Raw genomic sequence first — 15,567 nt, 5'->3', positions numbered from 1 at the left:
GCCTCCCTCCCATACCCCTTTATCAAAGCACCCATTAGCCTCAGTGCCCTGCTGGGCAGAAGCAGGGCCCAGAGCTTTGGGTGAACTGTCAGGTTTTGAGCCTCAGCAGTCTGTGGGCACATAGCTGCTATGTGTGCTCTTGGGCTCTGCTTTCACCTTGGATACCGGGAGGTTTGACATTCTTTTCATGAATTTTCAAGGAAATGTATCTCCCATCTGGATGGAAACTGGCTGTAAAGAACTCAGCTGTGCCCCATTGGTGAATGGTTAAGCACATTGTGATACATCCATACCATGGACACTCAATGACAAAATAAGAATGAAATATTGATACACAGAATGATGTGGATTAATCTCCAGAGAATTATGTTAAGTTAAAAAAAGCCAATCCCAAAAGTTTACATATTACATGATTCCATTATATAACATGTCGAATGAAAATGAAAAAAATAATAGAAATGAAGATAAGTGACTTCCAGGGGTTAAAGAAAAGGAAGGAGGGAAATAGGTGTGGCTATAAAAGGGCAACATGAGGGATCCCTGTAGTGATGGAACTTTCTGCATCTTGACTGTATTGATGTTAATATTCTGGTTTTAATATTTTACTAAGTTTTATATTAATGATATGTCACCATTGGGGGAAACTGGGTAAAGGGTATGTGGCATCTCTCTTACAACTTGTGATAACTTACAATTTACATGTGAACTAACTGCATGTGAACCTAACTCAAAATAAAAAGTTTAAAAAGAAAAGCCCTTTCTGTTCCTCTGTTTATCCCCTTTTCTTGGGTCCCTTGTGTAGGTGAACATTGAAGTATAAATGCTAAGTCATCTTGAGGATGACAGTAATTCAGCAGGGCAGTTCAATTCAGTAGCTGAGTAGGTGGCATGTAGGAGGTAGCCTGAAAATCTACACCTTTCTTTACCCCACCCCACTTCAACTCAAATAGCCTCTGCACTGTACTCAGCATGATACTCGAACCTCCTGCCATTAACACCACTTTTGGGGACCTTCTCCGCAGGCCTACGCTCTTTGTGTTTTGAGACAAGTAATGCATCAATTCGTTGGCTTGATTACTATTACCAGCTGTTGTCACCAGGCACACAGCAAGGCTCTGAGATGCTAAGAAAACAGGACAGAGACTTTGGGGCTGAGTATAAGAGAGAAGCCAGTGTATCTGTTCTCAAATTTTCCTTCCCAAGGATCATTCGAGAGCCCGCAGTTATCAAAGTATGAGGAACACCTTGGCCTATGAGGAAGAGATTGCTAAGATAGCAAAGAAATATATATATATATATATATATATAGTGATGATAACTTATATATATATAAGTGATAACTTATATATATAGTGATAACATATATATAGTGATAACTTATATATACAGTGATAACATATATAGTGATCACTTATATATACACATACACTTAACATATATATACATTTACATGCACACATATGTATATGTATGTACATACATATGTATATATACATATGTGTGTGTATATATATGTACATATAGGTACACACACACACACACACACACACACACACGGCTCTTTTGTTTCCTGGAAGGAAACCAAGAAGTAGGTAGGGACATGGTGGTGGTGAAGGGTAGAGATGAGTTTTCATGTTTCATCATTTTATACCTTATCTACCATTAGAATTTTCCAGCCATTTTTTTTCTGTCTTTTGGGGAAGTTCTTGGAGGCCAGCTACCCTGGCTACATGCCTCTGCTTGTCCCATTGACCAGTCACTCAGCTCAGGATGTCAGCAGCCCAGGAGGAAGAAATGAAAACTCCTTCTCCAGGATATTAAGGAAGGAAGGAAGGAAAGAAAATGACAGCAGGAGGCTGTTTGGGTAGGCCAGTGTGAATCACTGATTCCAGACCCAGGGGGTTGCTTTCCTCTCAGCTGCCTGGCCAAGGAAGCCAGAACAATTCTCTGCCTGGATAGGTGGTAAAAATGCCATTTACTATGCCAAGCAAGTGTCCCTCCTCCAATGGGGGTGGCATACCTGGCTGGGTCCTTGCTCCGTTGGCTGATAGTTGTGGGGAGGGGACGCGTGCAGGTTTTGGATAAGGCTGCCTGTGGGGGCAGTGCCTCACCCCTCCAAGCTCTGGGCTAAGTGAAGTGTGAGTGATAAATGTTTGTGTTTTCTCCCTGCTGGGGATTTTCAGGTTGGAGACTGTGACTTTGGCCATGGCTGGAGGTGAGTGAAAAAAAATTGGGTTCCTCCTCCTTCCTGAGCACTGTTCCATTATCAGGCTCCTGAGGACCAGAGAGCTGGAGGGAGTGGAGGGAATTATTTTAGAGTTTTGTGCAGCCAGGAGAAAGGAGATGAAGGCATCCAGCAAGAAACTGGCAAGGGCCTTCCACATCCTTGCACCTTCACTCATAGCATCGTTGACCCCATCTGAGTTCCAGTTTCCACTCCTGAAGGGGACAATCTGAAATACAGGCAAACAAGCGGGCAGGTGGATGGACAGGTGTGTTTAGAAACATTGCACAATGTCTAGTTACAAACTCCACTCATCTCTGCTCAGTCAGGCAGATCCCCTAGGACCATACCTAGAGCCAAGTTTGTGTTGTGTTATTGGATATGTAGCCCGAAAGTAATAAAACTGTACTGTAGACATTCTATACTATACAGACTTCCTCTAAATCTCCTCCACTACAAGAACGAGCCAGGAGTGTGGTGAGTCATGGCGACTTTTCTGGTTGTCCTCCCCCACTACTCCAACCCCAGCCAAGAGATGTCCAATGACTCTGAATACTGCCTGATGGGAGAGGAGGAGGAATGGGAAGAGGGGGAGGAAGAAGTAGTCAGGACTGATAACTGCCATTAGAAAATGCCTATATAAGCATCATTATGTAAGCATTCCTCCCTAGGAGGCATCCTCTCCTCCCCCTAACCCACCATAGTATCTTGTTGGCTCTCCTCCACCCTACTTTTTTTCCCATAATGTGAATTTATGTCAGACTTGGCCTATTTACAAATGTTGGGGGAGGGCTGGGGGAGGTCCCTGCCCTACCAAGTGTACTTTCCTCCAGTCTAGCTCCCTTAAGGACAACTCTGGATCTGGTGGTCCACTTGCCCCCAGCCTCCCTAGAGCGTTGTGAGGGCAGATATTCTGAAGGCACTCTGAGAAGCCTGGTGAAATGGCTCCATAGAAGCCATAACTCAGATCTCTAGCTCATCCTCCTGGGCTTCGTGAGATGTCACTCCATCTGAGATGCTCTAATCAGCAGGGTCACATGGATTTAAACACTAAACCGCTTTGTCTCTCTCATTTCTCACCCTTAAACCCACCCACATCTTCGCCAGCCTTTAGTGGGAGCTCATTCAGTGAGCCTCAGGAGGTGGGCTGAGGGGATTGGGAAAGAGAAAGCAGGGAGACATGAGCCAAAGGAAGGGGAGGAGAGACAGAGACTGAGAGCGACCTTCTGGAATGGTTTGCACCTGTTTGGAAGTAAGGACGTTTCACTATTCTCCATTTCTGGATCTACTGATTATAGAGATTTTTCTTTTCTTTTTTTTTTTTTTTTGCCAGACAGAGTCTTGCTCTGTCACCAGGCTGGAGTGCAGGGGTGCAATCTCTGCTCACTGCAACCTCCGCCTCCCAGGTTTAAGCGATTCTCATGCCTCAGCCTCCCAAGCACCTGGGACTACAGGTGCCAGCCACCATGCCTGGCTAATTTTTTGTACTTTTAGTAGAGAGCGGGTTTCACCATGTTGGCCAGTCTGGTCTCGAACTCCTGACCTCAAGTGATCCACCTGCCTCAGCCTCCCAAAGTGCTGGGGTTACAGGCATGAGATGCTGCACCCGGCCGATTATAGAGATTTTTTCAGAGCCGCATGTTTAAAAAGCCTGGTAGAGTTTTTGAATCAGCCCTGAAGGTTTCAGTTAAATTTATCCTGCATGTTTTAGACTCACTGGAATCATTCGTTAGAGCCAGGAAGATCAGATTCCCCCCAAAGCAATGGAGGCATTTATCTAGGAACTGGGGTTCGGGGGGATTCACTCATGGTGTTTGTACTTTATCTTTTGCTGGAAGCAAGTGGCTGAGCTATGCTGCACCTGGAAATCTACATTACTGGCCCGACATCTTAAGAATGTGCCCAACTTTCTTAGTAGAGGTTATACCCATCCGGAATGCCAAGTAATGGAATGTATGCCCTCTTGGGATTTACAAAGGATGAACACTTTCCAAAACCCAGAGCTTAAAAAAAAAAAAAACTATTCCCCAAATAGTTGTTTTTGTAGTCCTATCTTCTTATCCAGCCTTATCCAGCTCCCACCATGTTATTCTAACATTTTCTTCTACTGGTCTGTCCTAATGACTGGCTTTTGGGCATGTGGTCATTTTCAAGTCAATGCTATGACCACAGATCCCACAGAACAGTAACCACAAAGTCCCTCAACAAGGTATTTTATTCACTGCCTATGATTCACTCAGCACTGTACCATGGCAGATATAAGAAAAAAAATGGGCAGTTTGGGAGGCTGAGGCAGGTGGATCACTTGAGGCCAGGAGATCGAGACCAGCCTGGCCCACATGGTGAAACTCCCTCCCAACAAAAAATACAAAAATTAGCCGGGTGTGGTGGTGCACACCTGTAATCCCAGTTACTTGGGAGGCTGAGGCAGGTGGATCACTTGAGGCCAGGAGTTCGAGACCAGCCTGGCCAACATGGTCAAACTCCATCCCAACAAAAAATACAAAAATTAGCCGGGTGTGGTGGTGCATGCCTGTAATCCCAGTTACTTGGGAGGCTGAGGCACAAGAATCACTTGAACCCTGGAGGCAGAGGTTGCAGTGAGTGGAGATCACACCACTGCACTCCACCTGGGTGACAGAGTGAAACTCCATCTCAAAAAAAAAAAAAAAAAAAAAGAAAGAAAGAAAGAAAAGAAAATGTAAGAAATGTGTTTTTTTTCCTCTGGAGACTTCTAATCTAAGTTAAGGAGAAAAGTTATATGCATTTGAAACACCACGAGGACAACAAAAGACAGTGTATAATAAAATGTGGAATGGAATGGTATGATAATAGCAATTCCTATCAGTTATTGAGGCCTTCCTAAGGGACAGGCACCATGCTAAAGGCATCACACTTATTATCTCATTTTAATCCTCATAACAACCCTTTGAGATGGGTTCTATTAATATCTCCACTTTTGAGCCAAGGGAACTCAGGTTTACAAAGAGTAAATAATTTGCTGTAAGGCAGTTGGTAAAGGCAGGCAGAGCTAACATCTAATTCCCAACTTTTTATTTTGAAAACACTTCAGAATTACAGGTAAGTTGAAGAACACTGTAATGAAGACCCATATATGCCTCACCTACATTCACCAACTATTAACATTTTACTACATTTGCTTCATCATTCTCTCTCTCTCTCACTACACACACACACACAAACACACTCCTATGCATTCTTTCTGACCTAATTGAGCATAAATTGCAGACATCATTACACTTCCTTTCTAAATACTTCAGCATGTATCTCCTAAGAACAAAGACATTTTCCTACACAATCACAATGCAGTTACCCCACCTCAGAAACTTAACCAGAGTCAGAATTTGAACACGACTCTGACCCCAGAGCCTTGACCACAGGTGCTATGAGATTTCAGTAGAAGGAGCCATCAATGCAGTTTGGGGATTATAAGATGGATTTTCTGTGGACTCTCTACTTCTGATTATTTGAAGTAATGGAAGGAAGGAGTTAGGCAGAGAATCACAAAGCATGCATTATCCGAACACTAAAGCTCATGGTTTTCAGAGTGTGTTCTATTTGGGTGGGAAGGGAATGATACAGATTTGCCTTTCTAATTAGCTTCTTTTCTGGCCAATATTAAAAATTGGTCTTTCTTAACAGCCTGCTGACATTACAACCAGGGTAGGTATTCCAGAAGTTATTCTTTGATTAAAAACACAATTACAGGAAATGTACTAAGTGGGTAAGCAAAGCCACATATGAATAATGGAGAACTAAACACAAATTTGAGTTAGAAAGGAATTCTAGCTAGAAATTCTAGCCACAGGTCAGACTTTAGCATCTACAACATAAATCTAGTTCTTGCTCAGTTATGTTCCTTTTCTCCAAAGTTAACAAGAGAGGGTCGAATGTACTGCCCTGTCCAGAGACCCCAGCCTACCCACCCAGTGAAATTCCAGAAGCAGGGTGTTGCCTATTTCAGACTGAAAGGAAAAACAGGCCTCTGCTACCAGACTTGCCAAGACCCCCTGAAGGGACCCCAGCCTAAATTTCGTCTTTTTTCTTATTCTTATTTGGACAAACCCAATTTGGAAAGCCTGTCAGATTAGGCCCAGCTGGACAGCATTTAATGCCCCTCATGAATACATGCACAGGAGAAATCACAATCTTTTGAAACTCTTGATTCCTCAAAAGTCATTTTAAAAAGCCAAAAGCCTGCATCTGCATTTGTTTTGCGTGTCGCACTCCCACTAGGCACTTTTAAAAAATCAAAATATTTCAGATCTGTGCATCTCAGAGGCCAAGGTAGGGACACACACCTCTTTATGGGACTGAGATTGGGAAAGGTGCCCTACTGGGTCTTCCAGGCAGTCAACATTAGCTCACGCTTTTGCTCGCTGTCTCTCTGTCTCCAGTTCTTTTGGTTTTCTGTGGACACAATCCGATCTGCAACATCTCTGAATCCATGTAATGTAAGCCATGTTATAATTGGGGTTCCCCGTGTACACACAACCTTTGGTAGGGACTTTCACCTCAAGGGCAGAAGAGATTTCACGAATTTAAGGAAATTCTTGCTTTTTTGGTTCATGGCCCCAGACTGGCTTAGGGAGTAAATAGTTTTCCTTAGGACCAAACAAGAACAGCTTAGAACACCTCAAAAACAGTGTTCACATCTAGATGGGAATGCTTGCAGCCTTGCTATTTAAATTTTCTTTCTTCCCTGGCCTCTCTCTTCTCCCCTCTGCTCCCCTCTCCCTCCAGCCCACACCATCTAAAATGCCAGAAAGCGATTTATTTACATCGCCTTCGCAAAGCCTTTGAGTGCCCTTTACCGCTCGGATAAAAGCCTCTACTCTTTCCTTAGGGTTTCATCTCCAAATTACTTCTCACGCTCAGCTCTGCAGGAATACAGAGAGGCTAAGAAAGAGCATCTGGTATTTTGCTCTAAGGATGCTGTTGTGGCGGGAAGATGGAGACAGGGGAAAAAGGGGAGTTAACGGTTCCTAACCATGTAAGGAACAAGCCCAGCCCTTTTTGGACCGAGATCAGAAGACAGCGAGAGGCCTTAGAGAAGAAACTTTATCTGGCTGGTTATTGCTTCGGCCTGTGGGTCCGGGGCTGCGTGCGTGTGGGCGCTTGAAGTGCGGAGCTGCCCCCACGTGGCAGCCTCTAAGGGCATGCCCGCAGCGCGGACTCCCAAGCACCCCAGCAGGCAAGGCACGTAACCGGCCAGCGGCTCCCTCAGCAGCACCGTGGCTAGCTTTCATGCTTGCCTCAAGATTTCAGAGTAAGTGGCGGGCGCAGCCGACCTACTCCCCCTAGACACCACGGAGTGGAGGGTGGCAGAACGCCAGCCGGCCTTGCAGGGACTCCTACCCGCCCAAGTGGTGCGCTCGCCGCAAAGACGGGCGGCGAGGAATGACCCGGGGGTGGGCGGCGGGCAGTGAGACATCTCTGGGCTCCAACTTGCAGCATCATTCCCCTGTGCACCCCGCCGGTTGGGGGCGGTGCTCTCCTGGGAGAGCTCGCGCAGGTGTGCGTGTGCGTGGGAAAGCTCAGCAGTGGGAGAGCCCTCGACCCAGCTTCTGGGACTCGGCAGGTCGGGGGACACAGAGACAGGTCAACTCTACGTGGGGAAATGAGGGCCGGCTGGACGTCTCGAGGCTTCTCTGCCTTTCAGGCTTCCTCTCCTTCCTGCCCGGCACCCCTACCTGGCTCACCTGGGCCCCAGGGACCGAGGGGCCAGGACCGGAAGTCGAGCGTATTCCCAAGGCTGTTGCAGTTGTCTTTGGTTGACTTGCAAAGGCAAGAAGGAGGGAAGCACCAAGGGGGAGCTTGGCCCAGCTGCAGTGACTGACCTGGAAATACCTAGTTATTCCCAGGGCTTCCTGTCCTGCACACCGCGATTCCCTACCACTTGGTGCAGGGGTACTTTGTGGCACTCCTACAGCCTTGGCTTTGCGAGAGTTTGTAAGAAATGACTCAAGTCTGAGAAGGGAGATCTGCACAAGGGTGATGTTTATATAACAGACAGACCAGGGAGACAGACTGGACAAAGCTCTAGATTCTCTATGTGTCAAGAAACCCAGCCAACATCATCTCAAAGTAAAGCACCCCACAAACCTGGATTTTACAAGGCTCATTTCATTGATTAGTAACACCATTCAAATAACTGACAGCAATAATTCCATCAAATAATGTGGTTCAATTACATCGGAACATGACGTTTTGGCACTAGTAAGCAGCCAGCAAGCAGCTAGCATGACTGACAATAAATGATCTTGTAGGGAGATAAGGGAGATGGGGGACTGGGGCCAAGAAGTGGAAGAGAGACGAGAGGAAGGCCGAGAGAGGGGTGGAAAGAGAGAGGGAAACATGGATGAGTAGAGAAGAATCACCTTAAATTTTCTGAGTTGTCTTAATTTTCTAAATTTATTCCAAGCTGTACAATGTGCAGTCTCCCAGTTACTTGATGGGGTATTATATTCAAGCAGTATATTCTTATTATGTGTCCACAGTGTTGTTTTTGGATGTTGTGTGTGCATATGTTTACATATTGCAAGCAATTCCAAAAGGAAGAAGATATTAACCAAAATGGATTTAGTCATATGGTTAATTAGTGGGTATGTGAGTGTACATGATTATTGCCAATTTTCAATCGTGGAGTGAACACTCATCTTTTCCCTTAACTATTCCAACTTGGAGTCACAGCCAGAAACCCACCTCACTCATTGCAAGTCTCCAATCATTGAGCGTTGCATGGGTTCATCTGGCCCTGCAATTCTCTCCCTCCATGGAAACACACTGTATGGACAAGAACTGGCAGCCTCTAGCCTGCAGGCCCAAAGTGGAATTCCATGTGATTTCTAATGGTGCTGCACCTGGAATGCTAAAGTGAAGTGGTTCAGGTATGGAGGCATGGGTAGATTGGCTGCCCATTTCTGCTTCTTCCCCAAGATCAGTACCATAACATGCTCCCATTTTTCTGCTGGTGAGTGGGCCTGGACTCTTGAAATGCTGCTGATCCCCATAAAAAAGTGTCCTTGGCAACTATTTTAAACCCTGTCTCCAGGACTATCATCTTACTGTTGTGCCCTCAATCTATGGCCTTGAATGGATGCTGTGGATGTTACAAGGCTTTCTCTGTATAATTCATGGTAGCACCAGATGACAGAGACATTGTCAGTGAGTGCTTTGGGAGGGCCAAGGGAGATGATAACAGCGAGCACTTTACTCCCAGGTGAGCTTCCAAGCCCTTTCTCCCTGGGGCTCAGTGCTAGCTTATGTCAGATTTTCCTACTTGCAGATGAGCAAGGGCCCTTTCTTGGGGCCCCTTCACCCTAACGTCTGCTTTCTATGGATGGAATCTGGAGCAGCCTGAGGTCTTTGGGTTGGAAAAGGAAACTCAGTGGACCAAATGGCTTGCTCTTATGGCCTCAGGTGAAGAAGTCTCAGTTTGAGCTCATGTTTACTGAATCTGGGCTGAAGGTACAGGAGAAATGATAAGAGGGCATTTGAGATTAAGGAGCCAGGGCCTTTACAAATAAGTGGCGTAGAGTGTTTCACAGGACCTAAAAGGTAAAGGAAACTTGGTATACATTTAAAAACAGTGTGTACCTACACTGTAGCTAGCTTTGTGCCGAGCCCTCTGGGAGAAACTTTTCCTTTCCCCTCCTGGAGCCAAGCAAGCACAGTGTCTGGCACAAGTATTTGTTGAAGGAATCTTGTTGACTGAACGAAGATGCACTTAAGGAGCTTGCTTTCTTAGTGGGTGACCAGGCCAGTAAACAGCAGTTTGCAAGAGGTGGAGGATGGGGACATAAGCTCAGTAGGAGAGAATGTAAATGAGAGTAGGAGCACTTGGAAGCGAGCAGATGGAGGAACTGTGGGGTCCTCTTCTTTGAGCTTTTTCCTAGGCTCAAGGTGTTGTGGGAGAGGAAGACTGGGAGGGAAATGGTGCTGGCTCAAACACTCACTGCTCCCCCGTAAACCTTGGGCACTCTTGCACCCTCCATCCTCCTAGCACCCCCACCTCTCCCCAACACAAGGAGGTTTCCTAGGATCGCAGCTTGGCCAAATCAGCAGTGTTGCACTTTCTCAAGGAAGCCCAATAAGCCTTGAAATTCAAATTTGGGCAGAAACATAGGATTGGTTCAGTCTCCTCTCCCGCATACAATTGCAGTCTAGATTTTATGTATAAATATATATATTTCTCATCGTGGAGATGTTTGAAATGTCTGGCCAGTGGTGGAAATGGGTATGTTCAGAGCAGCCATCCATATTCTTGTGGGCCTTGACTCCATGCGAAGAGCCTCGTTGGCACTTTGCTCTAATCAAATGAGTCTCTAGTTTAAAAACCCAGTCTGCGTTTTTAAATTCCAAACTAGTTACTGTAGATATAGATCTTGCTCAAGATAACTAGTTATTAAGTTCTGTTGCTGTTTTCATAGAGATAGAAGGACAGCAGGTTACAGGAGAATTATCAAGAGATTGGTGAATACGCTTATTGGAAGAAGGGAGAAAATAGCAGTAGGCTTGAATTATGTGACACCATATTGCACAAATATAGGAGATGAAGGCAAAGCAAAAGAACTTTTTAAATCTGACAAGACCCTGTAATTGTGGGGTGGGTGACAATGTCTTCACTTTAAGGGTAAACAAAGTGGGCCCCAGAGGTTTTTAGCTATTCTCTTTGGGTCATACAGTCAGTGGCAATACAAAGATTAGACTCCTGAGTACCCTGACTCCCAGCATAGAGCTGTCTGGCTCAGATAGAGGAAAGATTGTCATCTGAGTAGTAGACCAAAAGCATACATTGTGGGATACTGTGGCCTCTCTCTGGGACTGCTGCAGAGATCAATTCAACCTAAGGCAAAATGGTGAGCTCAGGCAACTTTTTGTTGTTGTTTTTGAACAGGGTCTCTCACTCTGTCACCCAGGCGGGAGTGCAGTGGAACAATCATAGCTCCCTGCAGCCTTGAACTCCTGGGCTCAAGTGATCCTCCTGCCTCTGCCTCCCAAGTAGATGGGACTACAGGTGTCTACCACCATGCCTGGCTAATTAAAAAAAATTCTTTTTATAGAGACAAGGTCTTGCTATGTTGCCCAGACTGGTCTCAGACTCCTGGGCTCAAGTGATCCTCTCACTTTGGCCTGGGATTACAGGCATGAACCACCGTGCCTAGCCCAGGGCAACTTTGTTTTTAGCAACCCCAGTCTCTCCTGTTACAACCCATTTCCGATTTCAGTACCCCTTCCACCTCAGGTGTTCTGGGACTGAACTTTGCCCTTCTCTCCAAGCCTGTCTTCTCCAGGCCTCTGGCCTTCTAGGCTGTGGACTTCCTCTTGGCTAACACATTGCCATCTTGTGGCCCAGGGGCTAGCTCTTAGCCAACTGACCTGTGATGATAGGTTAGTAGACATTAATGATTAACTCTTGATAATGTGTATTTCAACAGGACCTGGATGCTTTTGTGTCACTCCAGTGATTGCTGGTAATCTTGGGGATCTGGCCAGGATAGTGGGCCCCTCACATCATGCTAGTCAGCTTCTCCTACTCCAAGAACAGGATTCAGGAAAGTGAGGCTGAGAGTTTCTGCAACAGGTACTTGACACCTGACCAGGGAATTGCTATTGTAAATTATGTGTCAGCCTGCTCCCCTTGGCTGCAAAACTTCCATAATGCCCCTGAAAGCAGTGTGGGCTGCAATTTGAGATTAGAAGCCACAAATATTGACTTGTAATGAGGTCCAGTTGCTGGTATTCTGGGGATCCATGCATTCTTTCTTGGCCCTGAGTAGCCCCCTGGAATCCAGATGCTAGAGGACAGCCAACCCTGAAGTGCCCTCTACCAACCTGGGCCCATCTCCCCATAGCGTCTGCAACCAGTTCTCCGGAACCCGAGACCTTGCGGCATACCTAGCTGCATGGAGAGAGCAATGATGAACATGAAATTTGGCTCTATGTGACCTTCCAGTTAGGGAAGGCAAATTTAGGCCATTTGAAAGCACCAGAAATGTGTAACTGCAGCTTAGCCTGCCAGATCAGACCCAACTTCCACTCCTCACTGTAATTAGAAGTGTTTAATGTGGTCATTAGAGATCCCTGTGGCACTTCACTTCCTTCTCTCCCTCCCTTCTTTCCTGTTTTTTTTTTCTTTCCCCTAGTTTTAGAAGAAAGATTGTTAACTCTAATTCCCTGGCAAGGGGCTCAGTCTGGGTGTCGCATTTTGCTAACTTGCATTCACTCAGTTGCACTTTTCATTCATGAGAGCGGTAGGAGAATTGATGGGTGCCAATGGAGTGGCAGGTATCAGTGTAGGGGTCAGAGGGAGGAGGTACTGTCCCAGGCCCCCAGCCTCACCCTCTGTAGGGAGTTAGGGGGAAACTGGCTCTTGGGCAATTTCTTGAATAAATTATTTGCCGTATTTACCAGTTTACCTGAAGTTTTCTCTTTCAGTTATTTACAACATAAAGTACTTAAGTCTTTGCAAAAATTCCTTTAGGAGAAAATGGTTTTAAAGCTTTTGGAGATGTCTCTAAAGAGATGTAGTTGACAGGTTTCATTTGGTCTTTAGCAGCATTCTAAGGGTTGTTCCATTTGTTGTAGGGAGGTTTGGTTTCCTTGGGGAATATATGAACAATCTGGAAAAGTATATTATTTCATCAGGAGCCAAAATTTCAGCATATTATATGGGAATGCTTACATTTGTTTCTTTAAAGAAATTTATGTATTTTCTTGATTGACAATGGAATATTTGTGTATATTTATGGTGTACAACCTGATGTTTTGATATATGTATACACTGTGGAATGATTAAATCAAGGTAACTAACATACCCATCACCTCATATACTTATTTTTTGTGCACTAGCTTCTTTTGAATCCTTTGAAAGTGCATTTTCAGTTGTGTCAACTTTAGCATTTTTAGAATTCTTTCATCAGTTTCTCATATAGCACAATTTTTTGTTGTGTGTTATTTCTGGAAATTAGTAACCAAAATGTAAAATGCGATGTGATTGCCCCTGTCATTTCCTAATTGGTTTTCTACTTTAGCATTCTTTTAGCTTTTTAAACCAATCTGCTTCTTATCCTTCCTTCACAATTTCATAGTTATGGTCAGTGGATAGCAAATTTGAGGAATGAATCCTACAATGTATTATAGTAATCCCTTCTTGGCATCTTTACTCTCCTTCTACTGCTTTAAACGGTTTTACTCTTTCATGAAATCTTCAATAGCCATTAAAACTGCCCATTCAATTCAAATTGCTCTAAACTTTATAATTCGCTGGAAGAAATTAGTTTTAGTGAATTGGCTTGCTTTCAGAAGGCCAAGTAAAGTTAGTGAAGGCTTGCCATTTGATTACTTCAAATGCATATACAGTACTTACCTTGACCCAGTACTTCTGGGTCAAGGTAATTACTTGTTCTCCTAACAGCTGGATGAGCTCACCTCACCTGCCACTCACCTCCTGCTGTGTGGCTTGGTTCCTAACACTACAGACCGGTAGTGGTCTGTGGCTTGGGGGTTGCAGGCCCCTGTTGTATGCTGTTACTTCAAATGCATGTATAGTACTTACCTTGACCCTCAACTGGAGGGTGGCAGGGGCATGTGGGGGATAATTTTGCTCCCCAGGGGACATTTGGCAATGCCTGGAGACATTTTTGGCTGTCAAAACCGGGGCCAAGGTATGCTACTGACATCTAGTGGTTAGAGGCCCAGGGATGCTGCTAAACATCCAAGGATGAGCAGGAAGAGCCACTCCCTACCTCCTACCAAAGAATTTTGCAGCCCCAAATGTCAATCATGCCAAGATTATGAAACTCTACCTTAAACTAATAACAGTTTCCTAAAGTAGAAGTCTGAGGAGGACCCACCTTAAAAGCGTTTAGATCAGCACTATCCACTCGAAGTTTCTGTGATAATGGAAATGACCTCTATCTGTGCTGTCCAATAAGATAGCCACTAGCCACGTGTGGCTACTGAGCCCTTGCAGGGTGGCTAGCATAACTGAAGAACTGAGTATTTAATTTTATTTTATTTCAAGTAATTTAAAATTAAACAACCACATATGGCTAGTGGCTTTCATATTGGATTCAGTGTTAGAGGCATCATGGTCTAGCGGAGCATAGTCCATGGTTCATGTCCACAGTCTACCACTTTCTAGCTTTATGGTCTTGAGTATGTCATCTAGGCCTTCTGAGCCTCAGTTTTCTCATCTGTAAAACAAGAAGTAACAATGGTACCTACTTTTCAGGATGGTGAGTACCAAATTAAATTATGCATGAGAAATAAAACATCTAGCAGTATCCAGCACAGTAAGAATTTGAGAGGTGTTAGCAATTATTGCTAGAGATTTGTGATAAGTATAGTAATTATCATCATGTACGTGGAGCTTGTGCAGGGCTTAAAAACAAGACCTCCCTGGAATATTATTTAAAGGCCATTTCAGAGGCAGAGCTCCAACTCTCAGCCCTCACAGGATTCCTCTAGTCACGTTCCCATGCCTCTTTGGCCACATCCGTAAAGTGGGAATAATAAAATGATAGTCATAGTAGTGCTTCTCCCCTAGCTGTCTACGCTACAGCATTGTTGGGATGTGCTCTGAAGAGTACAAAGCCCTCTGGAAGTATAAGGTTTGTGCCAAAAGTTTGCACATTACACAGCTGTGCTTTCATCCAGATTCAGTACAAAAGTCCTGCCTTGGTAAAACTGTCTTAAATTTGGAATGTAAGTGTCTGAATTGGGAAGGTTGTACTGGAGAGCAGCAGGAAACCGGGAGTTCCTCACGATGTTAGGCCCTGCTCTGTTGGTCACCTGACCAGTGTATGGCAGGACAGCCCAGGCACCATTTTAAGGATGCATTGAAGCTTGGCATTTGGGGCTGGGAAGCCAGAGCACTATATGGGCAAACCTGTCTCCCAGGCTCCTAATGAAGGAGCAAGGCATCTGGTCCAAGGGGAAAGAAGAGCAGCTTATAGTGTGCCATCAAAGGCCATACTGCCCAAGGGTTCAGCCACTTAGGCAGTGTCTGGACTGACAGATACATATGTACACATGTGGAAAATATTTTGGTACCATATAGTAGAAAGTGCATGGAGCTTTGGAGTCAAATATGGGTTTGAATCCTCACAATGCTACTTACTAGCCATGTGGCCATGGGTGAATGCCTTAACCTTTCTGAGCCTTAATTTTCTCATCTGTAAAATGGAGATGATTCCTACCTCATGGTGTTGTCACAAAGATTAAATCAGGTAACTGGCAGGCACACATAAGTTGCCCTCAGTAAATATGAGTTCCCTTGTCACCTTATGTTGACAAACAAAGAGTGACCATTAACC

The 15,567-nt window shown here is 44.9% G+C and overlaps 1 protein-coding gene across 1 annotated transcript in view; it reads left to right on the top strand.

Moving 5' to 3' along the window:
- Positions 1-7,865: 7,865 nt before the first annotated feature.
- The window catches only part of KIAA1210 (KIAA1210 ortholog), a 71,043-nt gene continuing 63,341 nt past the window's right edge, over positions 7,866-15,567 (top strand). Inside the window, 3 exon segments of the mRNA XM_030807296.1 lie at positions 7,866-7,913; positions 7,915-8,155; positions 11,686-11,806. Of these exon segments, the coding sequence (XP_030663156.1) occupies positions 7,866-7,913; positions 7,915-8,155; positions 11,686-11,806 (410 nt within the window).

The sequence above is a fragment of the Nomascus leucogenys genome, chromosome X (genome assembly GCF_006542625.1).
Source record: "Nomascus leucogenys isolate Asia chromosome X, Asia_NLE_v1, whole genome shotgun sequence".
NCBI lineage: Eukaryota > Metazoa > Chordata > Mammalia > Primates > Hylobatidae > Nomascus > Nomascus leucogenys.
The sequence above is the reverse complement of the archived record's forward strand: the minus strand, read 5'-3'. Positions and strand labels throughout refer to the sequence as shown.